Here is a 19,117-nt window from a genome sequence, read left to right on the forward strand (position 1 = left end):
GGCGCAGAGTGACAAAGAGGCAACTCCTGTAGACACTGTGGAGAACAGCACAGGTGAGACTGAAATTCCATTGGGACCTGGGACATTTATGTAGATGGTAAATACAAGCACAGTATACTAGCATATGAGGATGATTCAGTCTTTTTGAACAAATCTATTAACTGAATGATTTTTTTTTTTTTAGAAAAACATACCAGATTGAAGAAGATGATGAAAGGGATCTCTTCATTTTTCAAGAAAACATGGAAGGCCTTTAAGTGGCCCTCCTTCTGCTGCTGCAAGACCAGAGTTGAGCCATTTGTGCCTCTACAAGAGGACTCAGAGCCGGACCCAGAGCCAGCTGATCCCAAACCACACTTTGTTGCAGAGCCATTTGGTTGCAGGCCAACTGATGGTAAGTCTGCTGCCATGATTAATGTAATACCCTGCAAAAAAACAAACAAACAAAACCATTTTAATCAGTATTTTTATTTTATGCAGACTACTATATTTTATTATAACTTTGTTGTTGTTGTTGTTGTTTTTTGTATGTTTATATGTATGTATGTATGTATGTATGTTTTTTTTATTTTATTTTAGATTTTCGACAGTTTGACTATGAAATGGTAATCAGGGAGCTTTGGATTTCTGTGAAATGATTTCAACTAATGGTGCCACTGTGAAGGCAGCAGAAACCTCAAGCCCATCACATCAGGATCAGAGAGCTCAGACCAGCCTTCGTCTGCCAGCCTGAACAAATTAATATTAATATTAATGATTTGTATACACTATATGCACATGCACAAGTAGACTTGTGCCTGAAGTAGCATGGTTGAATGGCCAAAGCAGTGCAAAGTTTCTAGCAGTATTTAGCTCTTAATATAATTTTTCAAATGATTTTAAAGGTAAAATGTGTTTTAAAGGCAAATGATATATGAAAATGTATACATTTTAATTACACTGTATAATTTTATGAATTATTTTTAAGCCAGTATTTGTAACCGAAGGAATCTCATAGTTTATTGCTATTATGACTTTACGTGAAAGTAATCCATTTACATAATTTTGTTTGTAATGTAATATATTTTTTTTTTTAATGTATCAATTTCTCTTTTTCTTTTGGTTTTTGTTGATTTGAATTGCATTATAGATACAATACTGTACACATACTCAATTTTTTTAAATGGCGTTTATCCCGTTTCGGAACCAAACTCGTCATATCTTCTTTTATGTTTAACAAAACCGTATTTTTATGGTAAAATTCTGGCAACCACAGTACAGATTCACAGATTTTATTACAGTATAGGCGTAATAAAGCGTTGTGCTTTTTAAAAGCGCTAACAGACTGAAAAGTTGTTTTACTTGTTAAATTCTGCCGCGTTTTTGCATCATATTACACTCCGTTATTATCTGCTGAACTTCAAATAATACCTGAGCGCTGGCGGCCTAATTGACTCCTCCCCTCAAACACACGGTTTAACCATATTATTATTATTATTTTTTTGTGTGTGTGTTTCGGTTTTTCATTTATTTATACAATCAAAGTGACACTGATACTGTTAAAAAATACAGGAAAATCATTAACTGTCGGTGCTATGTTAATATTCATAAAAGGTGTTTTTGTTCCTGCCGGTAGCCTGAGCCAATCACCACCAGGCTGAATGACGAGCGTCAGGTAACGTAATTAATATTCATAATAAAACCTTTTCTCATAGTAGGATTGGTCAGATCCGCAACCCGGAAGTCTAATTTAGAAATGTTTGTCTGGGCCCTTTGGCTTTATGTGTGATGTTCAGGCGGTGTGATGGAGTCTGTGCGTACATCGGCTCATGGAGTGCGTATTACCATTTTGCTGTTTTATCTAGTGTAGGAAAACAGGGTCGCGAGAGGAGCTGTAATGCAACTATTTCCAAATATCCCTGATATGACAGACTGTTGCTTTTATGTGTACTAATAAGTAACACACTTGTTTGTCTGTGCTGCTTTTGTTTGTCTGTATGTTTTTGTGTGTGTATTTGTGTAGTAGTAGAAGAATATACACTGTACTTGTAAACCTCCTTTCAGTCACCCATAAGGTCTCTATTTGTAATGTGCCTGCTATTCGAGTCACTAAATGTTTTGATAATGGCGCTATTCCCTAGGTCGTTAAAGTGGTGAAAAGAGCCTTTTACAGAATTTTTGTGAAATAGTGAGTCATTATTAGGCCCTAATAGAGTTTATGCATTAGCACTTTGAAATGCATGACTTCAAAGTAGCATTTAATGCCTGCAAAGCAGCTTTCAGCTAATGGCTGTACATGGATGACATGGCTATTACAGTCTGACCTGTATGTGTCTGTTTTGTTTTTGTGGCCAGAATAACACAAATGTAGATTTTACACAAAGCACTGATGATGACCCTCTTATTGATGGACCACTGGTTTCCCAAGATGCACTTGAGTCAGTGATCAAGAGAGAGTTTAAGAAATTACCCACTCATTGGGCAGTGAGTGTCATCTCATTTTTACATGTGAGTATAGCAACAGACAGTTTTCATTGCACTTACTTGTGAAGGAAAATGAATGAAGCATTATTAGATATTGAAAAACAAGATAAAAATAGTAAGTATTGGCAGTGTTTAATGTTGCTCCACACAGAAAAAAAAAACACTTTAAACATGGCAGTTTTGTTATACTCACCCTCATGTTGTTCCAGACTTTTTGTCATTTTTGTATAAAACTTTTATTTTAAGAATCTTTAACCTTAAAATAAGTCTTTGTACATGAACACTAGCACACACACTACACAAGTACCACTTTCACAGTGTGCTTTTTGTAAAATTTCTCTGTTTCTGGTTTGTAGGTGGTTTATGTGGTTTTATGCATTGTAATCACAGTATTTTGCTGGATATCTGATGAGCACACTCCTGAGTGCACTGCAGCATTGCAGAGCATCGACTCCAAGACTGTGATCTTACTGGGAAAAGTTGCTCTCTGGGTGATGGTCTTCATATTTGATAGATTTGTCCAGCATCACCATAGTGCAGTGAGACGGAGAGGTTATCTGGACTTCTATAGACTGACCCGCAAAATAAAAACCCTTCCTCTACTCATTCACTCTGCAGGTGAAAAGATGTGGCACACTGTTAATAATCCACTCCTGTTTTTTTTTTTTTTTTTTTGCCATTTCATAAAGTGAATCTCCATGAAAAACGTGCTAATGCTAATTGAAGTACTCTCTCAGTCACGTGCCCAAATACCTGTTATGTTTCACAAATGACCACTAGATGGCAGCACAGAAGATATTATTGTAACTGTAAATATACATTGATTTTGAAATGTAATAACTGATGCAAAGTTGCTTTTATCTTAAATGACTGAACCCTGGTTTATATCAATTTTTGTATAATGAGGTAACATTTACACTATCATTCCAATTTTTTTTTACTAAGAAATCAAATAAGAAATTCTCATTGATATTGAATTTTTTTTTAAATGCTGCTGTTACGCACTTACTATTAATCTAAGAATCCTAAAAAGGTATCACTTTCCACAAAAAATATATTAAAGAGCACAACTGTTTTCAACATTGATAATTATAATATTAAATGTTTCTAGCGCACCAAATCAGCAGGTTAGAATGACTTCTGAAAGTTCATGTGAGACTGAAGACTGGAATAAAGACTGTAGGAAAGTATTCAAATATTGATCATTTAGTAAAGAAGCCTAATTAAATCAAAGCATAATCAAGTAAATATTTACACTTCTAACTAATGATTAACAGTAATTGATATCCGTTGCTAATATAATGCAGTATTGATCTCTTTTTTTTTTTCTCCCTTACACAGGTAATGCACTGATCCTGATTGTAATTGCTCCATCTTCTCTGCTGGATGCAAATGTGAAGAATCTTTCTGTATATCTTCTGTTGGCCATTATCTGTCTGGAGCTACTGCTGTCAGTTATATGCTTGCTTGGATATGCAGGTACTCTCACACAAGATTTGTTCAAAGTTCATTCTGAATCATATTTCTGTGTAGTAAATAAACCAAAATCATACACAAAACCTTCTGTTTTATCTCTATGCTTTATTATTTACACACACGGGTTTGAAGAATTATTTTTTCCAGAATTTTTTTTTGGCATTAGGTTTATGTAACTGGCCTTGAAACTAGTTTTTGCACTATTTTATTTTAGACATTGATTTTTTTCCCCCTTCCGACAGTGTACGTTTTTTTTCTGTATTTGAAGAAAACATTGGTCATTCTGTAGCTCACATCATTATATGTTTTGGTAAATATACTTGTGAGCAAGCTCAGTCTATCCAAATGTTGTTTTTGAAGGGTTAGTTGGTCATTCTGTAGCTCACATCATTATTTTTTTTTGCTTTCTCAAACTTTGTAAATGTGTCCTTTATCTCTGCCACTCATCCAATTTCACTCAAAACTGCTGCTGTTATTCCTGTTCTTAAAAAAAAACAAAAAAAAAACTTAGATCCAGCAGATTTCACTAATTATCGGCCAATCTCCAATTTACCATTTGCTTCTTAAATTTTGGAAAAGGTTGTTGCAACTCAGCTACAGTCTTTTCTAGTTCTTAAAGGGTTAGTTCACCCAAAAATGACTGTTCACCCTCATGTCGTTTCAAACCCGTAAGACCTTTGTTCATCTTCGGAACACAGATGAAGATATTTTTTATGGAATCTGAGTGCTGTCTGACCCTGCATAGACAGCAATGCAACTGTAACGTTACCAAGTCCAGAAACGTAGCAAGGAGATCTGTAAAATAATCCATGTGACATCAGTGGTTCATCCACAATTATACAAATCTACGAGAATAATTTTTGTGCGCAAAAGAAAAAAAAAACACATTTATTCAACAATTTGTCTCCTCCGCATCACCCTGGTGCCATTTTGGAGAATATCCGCTGGATTTATGCTGTTCTACGTCAGCTGTGTCATGCCGGATCTGTCTCCTGTTGTTGTGATTTGATCTGAACGTAAACAGCGTATCGGCATGACGCAGCTGACACAGAACAGCATACCTCCAGGGTGATGCGGAGGAGACAAATTGTTTAATAAATTTGTTGTTATTTTTTTTCTGTTGTATAATTGCAGATGAACCACTGATGTCACATGGATTATTTTACAGATCTTCTTGCTACGTTTCTGGACTTGGGAATATTTCAGTTGCATTGCTGTCAATAGAGGGTCAGACAGCTCTTAGATTCCATCAAAAATATCTTAATTTGTGTTCTGAAGATGAACAAAGGTCTTACGGGTTTGAAATGACATGAGGGTTAGTAATTAATGACAGAATTTTCAATTTTGGGTAAACTAACCCTTTAATGATCAGTTTGACATATTTCAATCTGGTTTCCGCTCACATCACAGTACTGAAACTGCTTTAGTAAAGATTGTCAATGATCTCTTACTTTCTGGCGACTCAGGTAATCTTTCATTTCTCCTATTACCTGACCATTTGATACTGTCTGTCACAAGTTATTGCTCTATTGCCTTTCAGAGATAGGTATCTCAGGTGCTGCATTATCCTGGTTGTTTTCCTATCTTACAGATAGACAATACTACATTGCTATGCACAATTATAAATCCCCCACTGCTTTACTCAAACTGGGCATTCCTCAGGGCTCTGTTCTTGGGCCATTATTATATTGATTTTACATTATGCCTCTTGGATATATAATTCATTGTTAAGGTTTTAATAATCACTGTTATGTTTCGATATATGCTGCTTGCCATTCAGATTTTATCCACCGGACCACAACATTATCTATGTGTGTATGAGTTAAAGACATGGCTAAATTCCAATTTCTAAGTTTGAAAATTTGATTACTGGCCTCCCAAATCTAATAAAAAATGTAACCAATGTTCCCAGCTTTAATCTAGATGCTACAACAATTTTTCCATATGACACTGTCAGAAGTTTGGGCATTACTTTTGATCTTTTGCTGACCCTGGTTGTTTACATTAGTAAACTTTCTAAAGTTGCATTTCTCCAGCTTCGCTGTATAGCCCAACTTCGTTATGCCAGCCCAAAAGATGCTGAATCATTAGTGCACACTATTATTACATCGCACCTCATCTACGGGAATGCTGTTTTTGCTGGATTGCCAGTGCACTATATTTGTGTCTTATAATACATTCAGAATTCTGCTGCAAATATATTAACCCACTCTAAACAATCTGCTCATATCACCCCCATCTTATTTAGCCTACATTGGCTGCCTGTATCATCACACAGTATTTACAATATTCTTTGAAAAACCTTTAAACCACTCAATGGTCTTGCCCCTTGCTGTCTCTCTGACTTACTTTCTCCTTAAATACTGTCTCGATCACTTCGATCCTCAGGGTGTGACCTTCTTACTGTACATAGATTTGTCTATCTTCAGTGGTTGGCAGGCAGGTCGTTTTCTGTCATGGCTCCTAAGCTGTGGAGCTATTTACCACTGGCACTGAGGACAATAACCTCACTTTCTGAATTTAAATCACAACTTAAAGCCTATCATGATATGTAACTGCGATCACTTCTGTTTCTGGACTGGGAAAATATCTACTGCTACCACTCACAAAAATGCACTCGTTTTGATGGCTAAATGCAAGTAATGGTTGTCACAAGTACAGTACATGCAGACCTCCCCCAGCATGCATTACAATACAAAAGCTTCTGTTCTTAACCCCACTTAGAAACACACCAGGCAGCTACTGTCCCTCTCATCCTCTTTAACTCACATTTTGTGCTCCATGTGATAAAATAATAGTTCTTTGCTCTCCCGTGGTAAAAGGTTGAAAAAAGGGGAAATATTTTAGAGAATATCCGAGAGAAAGACCATATGTGGGGGTTAGAAGCTTGTTATGGACACACGGCTCATCTTTGCCAAAGGCAACCTGAATCCACCCCACCCTAATACACCATGGCATTGTCTTTAATGTTGACACACACACACACACTTACACACATTCTCGTATCAGTGCCTGGATTCCAGAGATGATTAGTGAAGTGAAGCTTGACCACATGTTATCTATAGAGACACACCCTCACTTGCTCACTTCATTCTCAATGAGGTCTATCAGCAGATATCACCTCATGTCTCATATATCACTGTGAATTATGCATGAGGTCAGGTAAATGTTTTTGATGTGTATACACAATCGTTCAAAAGTTTGGGGTCAGTACATTTTTTTAAATTATTATTAATAATACTAACAGTACTTTTATCTTGCAAGGATGCATTAAATTGATCTAATAGTAAGAGTAATTACATTTATAATGTTACAAAATATTTTTTATTTCAAATAAATGCTGCTCTTTTAAACGTTTTATTCATCAAATAATTAAAACAATTGTCACGGTTTCCACAAATGTTTTAAACAGCACACCCTTTTTCAGCATTGATAATAATAATGATCAGAAGAAGAAATGTTTCTTCAGCACCAAATCAGCATATTGGAATGATTTCTGAAGGATCGTGTGACACTAAAGACTGGAGTAATGGCTGCTGGGAATTCAGCTTTGGCTTTGGAGAGCATAAGAGACTTCTTTCAAAGACATTTAAAAATCTTACCAGCCCCAGCCTTTGAATGGTAGTGTATGTGAGTAAATGGTCTACAATCTGGAAATAACAATTTCAGGATTTGGAAAAAAATTATGATAAGGATAATAATAATACAAACATTGGTTTTGCTTCCATTGAAGCATAAATTGCTCTTTGGAACACATTTGTAAAATCCTATGAATAACATGATCAGCAGAAGAGTTCATTATTCTTGAGAACTGCTACAAATACAATTGACCAAATTCTGAGTTTTTTCTGAAACTTTTTACTCAAATAATGCTGTTAATGTAATGTTTAATGAGCTATATTAAATATAAAAAAAGAGAAGTGGCCGTAGAATTTATGTGGATGTAGCTACATCTACAAATTTAAGAAACTTTCCTGTTCTTTCCCATGTGAGATTATTCCCAAAATAATAACCCCAGGTCTCAATCCAATACCCTTTATTTGCTGCACATTTGTTGTGCTAACGAGTGATCTCTATCCATTTAACCACCGTTTATCTCCTCCTGTCCATATATCCATCTCTCTGTCCCCTTCCTAGAGGAAGGTGCAGTTAGGTCAGAGTCATGCTCCAGGGTCTTTGAAGTGTCCTCTGTGATGTTGTATCTCTGCCTTTCTCTCTTCATTTGAACATGAATGTAGCGTTCTGTATGGGCCGTATGCCGCCTCTGCACTTCAAAGGAAGTTTAGGGCTCTTCAAAGGAGGCGAGGGAGGTGATTGGGACTTGCATTGTTTTACCGCGATGCACGGACAACATGTGCTCGGTCCCCGTCATGTCCAAATGTGCTCAAGGATGGCATCAGTGTGGAATGCAGAAATATGATACTTGGGGGAACTTTAAGTGCACATAATTTTTCAGAGTTCTAGAATCAAATGCCTTTCAGTTGCTTGAGTTCTAAAAGCTTGGATATATCGCACAAAAGTGTAAAAAAAATTCTATGCATTAAACTAATGTGCAACATTGTATTAGAATGCAAATGTCATGAATCATTGACCGTTATTGTAATGGTGTTTATTTTTACGGTAGTCTTTTGTGGAGGGAAGCACTACTGTTTAGCGAAGATATAAGGAATGTGACACGTATATCAGAAAGACTGTCACTCTCTCTCTTTAAAAACATTCTTTAAAGGCTTTTCTTGATGTGTGGTGACAGGACTGACAAATTACCCTTAATAACCTTCCAGCATTACATATCTAAACTCACATACACACTGTATTTGTCTCAAATAACTGCTCGAGCTTCATTTAGTATTATAGATTGCTTATATGGCACTTCAGAGCGAGAGAAATGGTGTGCATTATCTCTAAAGAGGGATTCCCTGATCTCCTTCCTGCCCAACTCAATGGCCTGTTGGCCCCCATTTCCTGCAGGTGATTGAAGAAAGAGCAGTTTTATCTGATTGGTGTGTTTGTGATGGGTTAGCCAGGTGTGGGTCAGGAACAACGCTGAGGTGTTTGTGTATGTGTGTTACTGTTTTTGGTGATTATGGTCTAATTAGAATGTATTCAGACACCCCGAGATATCTTGAGGTATGTTCCACTTTGATTTGTAGATTATCTTTTGACAGATATGTTTAAAAATACATGCTCCTAAAGGACAAATTATACTTATTTTACTCATTTTTAAGGTAAAGTATGTAATTTATTTCAATATTAGAATGCAGAAACACAGTATCATCCAATAACATTGAATTGGCTTGAACTAGCTGTTCTGTTGCAGTGTAGGGAGTGAATGTTTGCTGATTGAGAGGCACATTAAAGGAATGAGAGAGGAGGGAAATGACGTGTGAAATCACACAGTTGCCCTGCGTTGTCACGCTCACAAAACACACACTAGCCACGCGTCTACTAGCACACCTTACAGTGAAGGATATCCGCGCTGAGCGTGACTCCTGCTCACACACGCTGAACGTGTGTCTTTACACACCTATCCCACATTAAAGCATGTCTTGCGCCATCAGACACACACCACAGCTATCAACATTTCTGTCTGGCACAGTTCTGCATGTGTCATTTTTCAATGCTAAAAACATTCCCTGTTTATAATGTTAAAGGAGGAGCTGGAATAAGAATGAGAGTGTAAATGAAACGATGCATAAGAAGAAGAAAAAAAAGTTTAGTTCCAAAGAAAAGAAAAAAATCCTAGATTTTCTTGTCCAGACATTTTTCCTGTATATTGAAATTATTGTATAGAAGGAAGAGATAAGAAATGAGAAAACTACATTCTTGTTATTTCATGTATTTATCTCCTTGTATTCTGTGTGTTTTAGTACATGTGGTGAAGTTTAATAGCAAGAAACCACATCCTGATGTGACTGAAGAAGAACACTCTCATGGCTGCTCCAGCGAAGGTCATACAGAGACAGGCTTCAGGTACATTGGCAATAAACCCATATACTGTATATACAGTCTATATACAGTATATGGGCTATTTATTATATACAGTGTGTGTTGGCTGCTCCAGCTATGTGTGTGTGTGTGTGTGTGTGTGTGTGTATATATATATATATATATATATATATATATATATAAAATATACTTTTTAATTTGTCTAATAAATGCAGGTTGATAGATATTCATAAAATTTGTTTAACAGCAGACTTTCTTGAACCATTGGAATATTAAAGGGGTTATGAACTGCCTTTGTTTTTTTTATTTTGTACAGTACTCTGAGGTCCACTTATAATGTTATCAAGATCTTTTGCATCAAAAAACATCATTAGGAAGTAATAGGATATTTTCTGTCCTGTTTTTAACCCCCCTCATTAGAACGATCTGTTTGAATAGGTATGGCGTATTGTAGACTCGGAAGTAAACGCCCACTGCTATGATTGGTTAATAGTTGTGCATGTTTGACTGCCTACATCTTTCACAGACAGACGCTGCAGTGATTTAGGTTTAAAAAGCATAAATACATCCAACGGTCTGTTTAATAGACAAAGCAATAGTGATTACGTAATAAAAACAGTTACTCACACTTGTGTGTTGCAGCATTACTGTCCGATCCAGTATAGCTGGCAGCGCATCATCTTTTAGTTTCTATCTTTCTGAAAATCCCACGTCAAACTGTGCCTTGTTTGTAAATGAATCTGCGGTAAAATGTAGTGAACAAAGGAACAAGTTCTTCCTGACATGGTCTGGAATGGTCTGTGTTTCCACAGCATGGCACTGAACAACTGTCTTGTCTTGGGAGATTATTTATCATTTGGTTCCATGTGTAGACCTGCGTTCACCTCTCGTTATTTACACTACATGAGCGAATCGTTGGCGGAGCTAAACAGGCAGCACTGTAGAAGCAGGCATTGTTTTTTTTTTTTGGGGGGTTTGTTTTGTTTAGGTATTATATTATATAGTGGAGTTTTACATTAGATGTTGTTTTGTTTTGGTGGATTTGATTTTATGTGTTTTTTGTTTAACAACAGTTGTTTTCGTTCTGAAACTTACATGATGTTTTATAGTACACTGACCTCTTATGTCAAAAGATCAGAGCCTGTCATTTTTTGTCACATAGGCATTGTTTTTAGTCCATCGATGTTTTATGTTATAAGATCAGAGCAGATTATTTTTTTTTCATGCTATAGGCATGTATAATTTCTTCATTCCAGTGGTTCATAGTAGGCCTAAATTATTTAAACAGTTGTAATATAAGATCGTTTTCTGTGCTTGCACATGTTTTTAAAATAAAAAGGGTTTTCCAGTTTTTTTTTTTCTCTCATACTAACCCATATATGGTTATCTGTATTGGCCAAAACAGGCCATACTGGAGCATCCCTAAATACAACGTATTTTCTGTGTGACTAGTGTTTTCATAGGCACACACACACTCACTCACATTTCAATCACCAGTGCTGTGGATGGGTCAGACAGGTGCACATGTGTTCTGTGGTTTATTTCACAGGGACGGCTCCAGCCTGGAGGATGTGGTGGAAAAGCAGGCGGACCTGATTGATTATCTGAAACAGCACAACAGTGTTCTGAGCAGGAGGATCCTTGCGCTAACCGCTCAGCAGATCAGAGGCTGACACATGCAAACGGAGAGAGTGACTCAGGCCTGTTTGTGCGTATGATGGGGTTTGATGACTTGCGTGCGAGTGTGTGTGAGCGTGTCTATCTTGACTGGCATCGGCAGCCATGGCTCACTGATCAGAAGGCTTTTGGTAGGAAACGAACCCTGGTAACCTCTCTAACAACACTCTCACGTTTCCATGACGACAAGTCTGAGTAGACAATAGCTGCAATTAGGAAGTCAAAATCCTCTTCTGCAGAAATGTTCAGTAAAGATGCTCATTATGAGTTGCGAATAGTGAGATCTAATCAAGCTAAATGCTTTATAATATAACTTGTGGTTTTCCTTGTTTATATCTGTGAGAGCATGAATATGTTGGTACAGCGATAGTTAATTAGTACTTGATTTGGTTTCTTTAGTGCATCACTGGTATTTCGGCTTTGTGGATCAGTGCTGTTTTTGTGTGTAAGATGTGTGTTGGATGGATGTTTCTTGTGGTATGTATGTGTTGGAGCTGTTCTCAAATCGTGACCTTTTTAGTCCTGATGCTACAGATGTTGTGAACTACTGTCATTTTATGTAAAATAATGTGAATAAAATGATTGAAACTTCTTTTTGGAATAAAATTTCCACAGATTTTATTGAATTAGGTTTGTCGAGTTTTTAATGTGCTCATGGTTCGATGATTAAAAAAAGTTTTAAGATAAAGCAAGATTTGAAATTTTGTTTAAAAAACATCAGGTTCTTAGAAATATCCTTTTTGTATATTAGTTATGTGTGGTTTTGGAAAACTTGTATACCATGTTCAACAAAAGTTCAACAAATACGATTTGTGTGGTGTAACGAAGTAAAAAAAGTCATTAAAATGTTCTTTAAATACATCGAAGTATACACATAACTAATTTAAATACTTAAAATAGTTTAAAGTTTACCATTTTAACTTTTTAGACATTCCATGATAGTGAAAGGTCTTTCAGTGTAACATCAAGATATTTTGCCACAAATGTTAGCATATTTTATAATAATTTTAATCATAAATAATTTCAAAAGGGTTGCTCTTCATGACATTTTACAGTTAATAAAAGGAAAAATTATATTTTAAGACGTTTATGTTAACAGAGGTCCTCTTTTTTCGTTAAATTTTTGGGATAAGTTTTTAACATTTTTACTAAATACATAAATCTTTTTAAGAGTAGTAGTCAACAGAATAGGAAAATACACCATCTGGGATCAGGAATGTTGACCTTTCTGAACACTGTTTTTTTTTTTCAGATTCTGTCAGTCAAAACAAGAACAATCCCAATTTGTCAAAACAAATTGTCAAACCGGGCAGTCTATTGATCCTAGTATAACACTTTTCATTCACTTTGCCCCCCAAGGATATTGCTACATAAAGCCCAGGTGAAAAGACAATACACTTTTTATTTAATCAGGATAATAATAAAACATTTGAAGTGCATAACTTACATATAAACACATATCATTCAGTTCTTACTATTTACAATGGTTCTGGCAAACTCAAACTGATTGAGCGATGAGTTTTCAGCATGTTTGGTTGCAGTTGATGTCCCCATGGCTTGTTCACTTAACATTCATAAAAAAATACACTTCCTTTACAGAAGTGACTAGCATGGCTTGGTTACAGTATACGGGCAAATGAACAGTCCTCAGGGATTCTGATATGAAACTCCTCTCTCATTTCCCGTCCATCACTGGTCTTTGGTTTTCTTAAGGCTTGACAAGACACCATAGTTGTGGATAGTTGAGTAGTTGTGAAACCTGAAGAAAACAGAAACAGAGTTTCAATCCACAATCATTCAAGCCAATGGAATAGATATTTATTGTTCTTGAGGTGATCTTTGTGCAGCTTTTCTTTTAGACATTGTTCCTATATATGTGTGTGTGCATCTGTTTGTGTGTTTTGTTAACTCCAGACTAGCTCTGGCTCATTGTGTGGGGGTCATAGAGTAAAGGTTAAAGGTGACAACCTCTCCAGAGTGTCTGAAAACAGTAGGCGGCTCCGGTAGGCTGTCACAGTGAATGTGTGTCCCCACAGATACAGTGTCACATCATCACACACACATTTCAACACAAACAACCACACAAATTTTGACTGTTGAGTATTTTAAGAATAGAGAATGAGGATTTTTATGTAAGAACCAGTTATGAGTTGGTATCCTTGAGTTTTGCTCTTCAAGTAACAAAAAGGCCCATCAGCAGCCATGACACACACAAACTATATTCACCTCTTTTTCACCTTATGACCCCTTTGTGTTGTAGTTGTGCATCTTTATACTCTTTGAATAGTATTTTCTCTTCAGAATATTGTATTTTGTTTTACATCAGAATAGCTAATCTGCAACACTTGGTTAGGCTTTAACTAAGAGTCTGAGAAATGCAACCAACAAACGGTCTAAACTGTAAAAAACAAAAATAGAATGGGAAAAGATATTAATTAATAATCACACAATTTATTCTGTTTAAACCAGTTTTTATATTGATCTGTTATCTTTTCAATTCTATTGGTAAACCATTCTATAACTGTAGTACACCCTTCACTGAAATGGCCACCAGGTGTTTTTGAGGACTGGCATTACTAGCCGTCCCACCCAAGTTTTACAGTGTGTGTGGCAGATAGTTAAAATGGATTGTATTTACGGGGGTAGGGTTTTCTCGTCCGTCTTTGTGTCTCTGCTTGGGCTATGTAGGTTTCCACTCTTTTGTGTGTGTGTGGGTGGGTGTGGAGTGTTTGTGTTTACTCCCGGTCTGAGAGAAAGTCGCACGGCTATAAAGATCCAATAATTTCCCAGCTCATTTAGTACAGGGTATTTACCCAAAGTCTCTCTGTTTGTTTCCGCTGTGGCTTAAGGCCACTGAAGATCCAACAGCCGGTTTGTTAATTAATCTGGCCGTCCCTTCTCCAGAGATTACAATGGAGGGTGCTCAGCTAACAGGGAACGTTCTCCAAACATTCTAACACAGCTCTCTCAAAATTCTCTCAAAGTTAACAAACATTCTTCCAGTAACATTATTAGAATGTTCATTCAAAGTTACCTGGCCTTTCATAATGTTCTCAAAACATTAGCACAAAACATTATTTATATGGAGTTTTAGTTGGATGTTTGTCTAACTTTATTTTAAAACATTACTACTTACTAGTTTCAGATGGTTCAGAGACCATTCAAAAGTAACATTCCCATAATTGCAAAATTGTTAAATGGATCATTCTCTTAATGTTGTCCCTAATGTTCGCATAACCAATTTTTAAACATTAAAAAAATTGGATGTTTTGAACGGAAAACATTCTTAGAACATATTTTTGTATTCTTCTTAATTTGGCTTTTTCTTTAATTAAGTGCATGCACTTGTTAGGCAAGATTTGGTGTGTTGTCAAGGAGTCACAAAAGTAATTTGAGGTATTTTGTGATTATTTGTCTGCAAATACTTGCATGGAATGTCAGAATTTGGATTTCCTAATGATGCTCCTCTTTCATAGCTGTTTTTCAATATTTGCTCATTCCTTAGAGTAATAAAAGGGAATAAATAGCCAGTGAAGTGTAGTCTTACCTCAAGGGAATGGCACTCTGGAGTGTAGAGGCAGACACCGTTTCTTTGGACAGTTGTGTCTGCGATATTTCCGCCTCAGGTTGAGAAAATCTGGAAAGGGAAGAAAAAAAGACTTGTTAGGGCTATAGACTATTATTAACCTTTATTCTGATATTTAATGTGAAGTCGTGTCACATTTGTATAGCGCTTTATACAATACAGATTGTTTTACAGCAGCTTTATTGTAATAAACAAGAAAAAAAAACACTAATCTGTTGCAAAGTTCTTCAATTATGAAACAAACAATTTCAGGTGTAAAGCAGCTCTAAATAGACAGAGCCATTAATTTAATTCAATTGTGATTCAGTTTAGTTCAATAACAGTCTGAATGTTGCAAAATTCATTGCTGTGAGAATCAACAATTTTCTTTACAATTTTAAAACTGATAATTTGATATTTTGGGGGGTTGGGAAGATATGCATCCCTTGCCCCCTGCACCCCTCCCCTGACTGGGGTGTTACCTGAAATAAAATCAAAATCAATGGTCTCCCCAGTTGGTAGCAAACAATCTGGAGGGCAATATAACAATCAGAGGTTCTTGTGATAACGCTCATATCACTTCCCTCCATAAGCAGCTATTAGATCCTCTCTCAGAGGCGCAAGGACAATGGCACGGCGCGCACGGGAGGAGAAGCGGGTGCTTTTATATCTGCCTTTGACTAAAGCAATGCGAACTCCATGTACCTCCCTCTCTTTCTCTCTTTCACTGCGGTAACCCTATGCTAATGCATTACTCCACTGTGCTCAACATCATGACTAACAATGAACGCCGGTGCTCGATCGCCCACGGGCACCAGATTAATTGCGCATAGCCGCCACAGCAGCGGGAGAGAGAGTGTATACACGTAGGCTAAATTACATTTAGTTGCAGTATACGAATATACCTGTGTTTGGTATAAACGTAGAAAAATTACGTAAATTGTGTAAAATGGCTTGGTCTCGTGCGTAATTGGGGTTTATTATCAGTTTTGCCATAGCGTAAGAAAAAAAAAGAAAAAAAATCATTGTTTATATTTAGTATTAAAGTGCTGAAAATAACATTTATTCACAAGTCAAGGGTCAAGTGAAGTCTTTGTGAAACCCGAGCTCGTCTCTGGAGTATGTTAAGATGCTGAGCTTTTCAGAAGCGTCAAGCGCCACTTAAAATCCACTCAGAGTCAGAGCACTGACCCTAAATCAGCCATGACTGAGCTCAGACCACTAACCAGGATAGACCTAAATATGCCAACTGGATCCTTCTTTACTAATGAGGGGACGTTTATCCAAAGTGACTCACAGCAGAACAGTTGGATAGCTGAATGGCTAAACCGTTCTGAGGTTTAATTCTACAGGTAGCCTTTACGCGAATATATTTAAAAAGATATGTAGGCTATATATATATATATATATATATATATATATATATATATAAATATATATAATCATAATATAATAAAAATATAGAATATATTTACGTTTAGTTTAAAATATACGAAGTTTATCTACTAAACTAACTACTTCTACTTACTAGGCTACTCCCTGTGAACAACCAGTCTGTAATGATAGGTCAATTTTTTTTATTGTTTTTTACAAACATTTAGAAGACAAAACATCATTTCGAGGCGATAACTTGGAGTTTAGTAAGTAAATCAGATGTTGATTCAGTTACCGCTCTGAGCACTCACTGAGTTCATTGAGGGAGCAACTCGTCTGATTGATTCAAACCATTAAAAAAGAACCTGCTCATAAGAGTCATTTGCTCGTAAATCAGTTGCACTGTATTTTTGTTTTATTGCTTGCTGCCCGGAACTTAATGTTCTTTCTTTTTACCTATTTAACTTTACACCTTTTTCTTATAACATTCACTTTAGATTACAAGCTCACAACTCAGGTAAAATGTTAATTATTTTGCTGTGGCGCTGTAGAATAAGCAGTTAGGTGCTTCACACTTAAGTGCATCAGTTATCGCTTTAAAAGAATTGGTGTAATTCACTACTAATGTGATTCTTTGGCATTGTAGGCATCTATATAAAGTTGACTTGATATTTTAGGATAAATGAGTTAGAACTGCAGGTCAAATAGTCAACAAATGCACTTAAAAATACTTTCACTTGTTTTTTAAGGGTTTGTTGCAACAGTTTTTATCCGGTGCTACACAAGGCAACAGACTTGATTTTTTTGAATTACATCTTTTTTTTGTCTACATATTTTAGCTAGTTGAATTAATTTACCTTCGAAACAAGGTCTTGAGGTTATGTAGCCTACCTTGTTTTCTGGCGCTGGCAATGAACAGTACTGTGAGCAGCAGCAGAAGGAGATAGAGTGGATGGAAGAATCTCATGGTGATGCTGCGTGAGGTTTGGTCCGCTGCGCAGACCCGAGTGTCCTCAGATGTCTCCGGTATCTCCGAAAGCAAAGTCTGTGAATATGCAGGTAACGTGCAAATCCTGTTATGTGTCTCTCGGTCTCAGTAATTTTTCCTCTGAGCTCGTATATGATGCCGTTATTGAGGATGTGCAGCTCAAGTCAGTTCTCAAACTTTTCCAAAGTTTCAGATGGCGATATTCACTCTCTCTTCTCTCTCTCTCCAGAGGGATGGATAGATAGACAGATGACCTGATGAGTGTGAATGTCCAGTCGAGACAATGTAGCTTCACCCCCTCTTTATACAGACAAGAGAAAGGAGGAGGAGAAGGCACAACAGAAGGATTGGTATGGAAGACCAAAAACTGGGTGGGGACATGGGACATCTCTCTCTCTCTCTTTCTCTCTCTCTCACACACACACACACACACACACACACACACACACACACACACTTTGCATTGCACATATTGACCCCACATCTATTAGGTCAGAGCAGGCAGAAATAATATTTTTGGAGATCATACTTTATGTGTGCAAAATTTGTTGTGTACAGCGTTTTCAAATGACATATATTAGGGTCCGAAATCTGATAATAGTCAAAATACTTCTGTTTTGCATTCTTTGTTTACGTTTTCCAAAAATATAAAAATTCAGACGAGTATAGAAACAAAAAATGTTTACATCACATTTACAAATAAAATGCCAACAAGTGTACAGCAGAATATATTTATTATTTTCAGTGATTTCAAGTGAAATATTTTCAATGCAGTCTCAGATTTTGGACCCCACTGTGTGTGTATTTGTGTTTTTATCTGTGTGGATAAATATAGATTATTGAGAGTCGAGATGTTGTCTCATAATAGGCTTATTTATGTAGTTGAGTGTGTCTTTTTTAGGTTAGAGATTAGCACTGGTCAAAGAGGTGTGTGAATTATTGGCCGGCCTGGTCAGTTAAGTGTGTGTGTGTGTGTGTGTGTGTGTGTGTGAACGAGCTGTGAAGTGCTGATATAGTGTAGCTGTTGGATCTATGAGCTCTTTCTTTACTAATGAGCTACTATTGTACTTGTGCCTAGAACAAAACCTCACAACAGGAGAGCCAGCCTGACACACACTTTACACACTGGCCAAAGTCTGTTAGAGCTAATGTCCACCTTTTTGATCGTAAGTATGGATTTATATAGTCTAATACTCAACTTGACTTTTAGAGGCATAGAATGTCAGTAAATCACCCTGGAAGAAATCAAGGAAAGGAGTGAAGAGACAAATCATAATTGCAGAGCATTAGAATTATAATTCATCACACAAAGATAAATATAGTTTACATTAGGGTTAAGCTAGGATTTAAACTGAGCCAGTGTTAATTCAGGAACACCCCCCCATTTATCATTTGCAAGTAAACATCGCACTGAATGATGTCTACCCAGGCTCCCTTAAGATCAAGTACAAGTGCTGTGAATCTAAAGTGCTGGAGACAAAGTTGCAAAGAGTGTTTATCCCAAAACAGACTAAATAATGGAAGGATGGACAGAAAGTGGGAGTTTTAGATCAGAATGGCTTTTCTTTGTGTGCATGCTATTGTTCAGTGATGTGATACTAAACTGGACAGATACCCCAGTGTATTAT

General features: G+C 36.5%; 2 protein-coding genes across 2 annotated transcripts; one reads left to right on the top strand and one right to left on the bottom strand.

Moving 5' to 3' along the window:
• The first annotated feature begins 1,683 nt into the window (after window positions 1-1,683).
• On the top strand, window positions 1,684-12,188 carry LOC109059035 (transmembrane protein 192-like). Its single transcript, XM_042716116.1, has 6 exons — window positions 1,684-1,813; window positions 2,335-2,487; window positions 2,820-3,081; window positions 3,805-3,942; window positions 9,807-9,909; window positions 11,435-12,188. The coding sequence occupies exons 1-6, from the start codon at window positions 1,784-1,786 to the stop codon at window positions 11,556-11,558; spliced, it is 810 nt and encodes a 269-aa protein (XP_042572050.1). The 5' UTR covers window positions 1,684-1,783; the 3' UTR covers window positions 11,559-12,188.
• Window positions 12,189-12,602: 414 nt separating this feature from the next.
• Window positions 12,603-17,805, bottom strand: apela (apelin receptor early endogenous ligand). The gene is made up of 3 exons (XM_042716117.1): window positions 17,359-17,805; window positions 15,110-15,199; window positions 12,603-13,321 (listed from the first exon to the last, which is right to left on the bottom strand). The coding sequence occupies exons 1-3, from the start codon at window positions 17,466-17,468 to the stop codon at window positions 13,252-13,254; spliced, it is 270 nt and encodes an 89-aa protein (XP_042572051.1). The 5' UTR covers window positions 17,469-17,805; the 3' UTR covers window positions 12,603-13,251.
• Window positions 17,806-19,117: the final 1,312 nt, after the last annotated feature.

This window comes from Cyprinus carpio, chromosome B1 (genome assembly GCF_018340385.1).
Source record: "Cyprinus carpio isolate SPL01 chromosome B1, ASM1834038v1, whole genome shotgun sequence".
NCBI lineage: Eukaryota > Metazoa > Chordata > Actinopteri > Cypriniformes > Cyprinidae > Cyprinus > Cyprinus carpio.

Coding starts and splice junctions, on each gene's coding strand:
- LOC109059035 (XM_042716116.1), top strand. CDS start 1,784: ATGGAGTCTGTGCGTACATCGGCTCATGGA. Junction 2,488..2,819: donor GTGTCATCTCATTTTTACAT/GTGAGTATAGCA, acceptor TCTGGTTTGTAG/GTGGTTTATGTGGTTTTATG. Junction 9,910..11,434: donor CATACAGAGACAGGCTTCAG/GTACATTGGCAA, acceptor TTTATTTCACAG/GGACGGCTCCAGCCTGGAGG.
- apela (XM_042716117.1), bottom strand. CDS start 17,468: ATGAGATTCTTCCATCCACTCTATCTCCTTCTGCTGCTGCTCACAGTA. Junction 15,200..17,358: donor CTCAAGACCTTGTTTCGAAG/GTAAATTAATTC, acceptor TTCCCTTTCCAG/ATTTTCTCAACCTGAGGCGG. Junction 13,322..15,109: donor CAGAGTGCCATTCCCTTGAG/GTAAGACTACAC, acceptor TGTTTTCTTCAG/GTTTCACAACTACTCAACTA.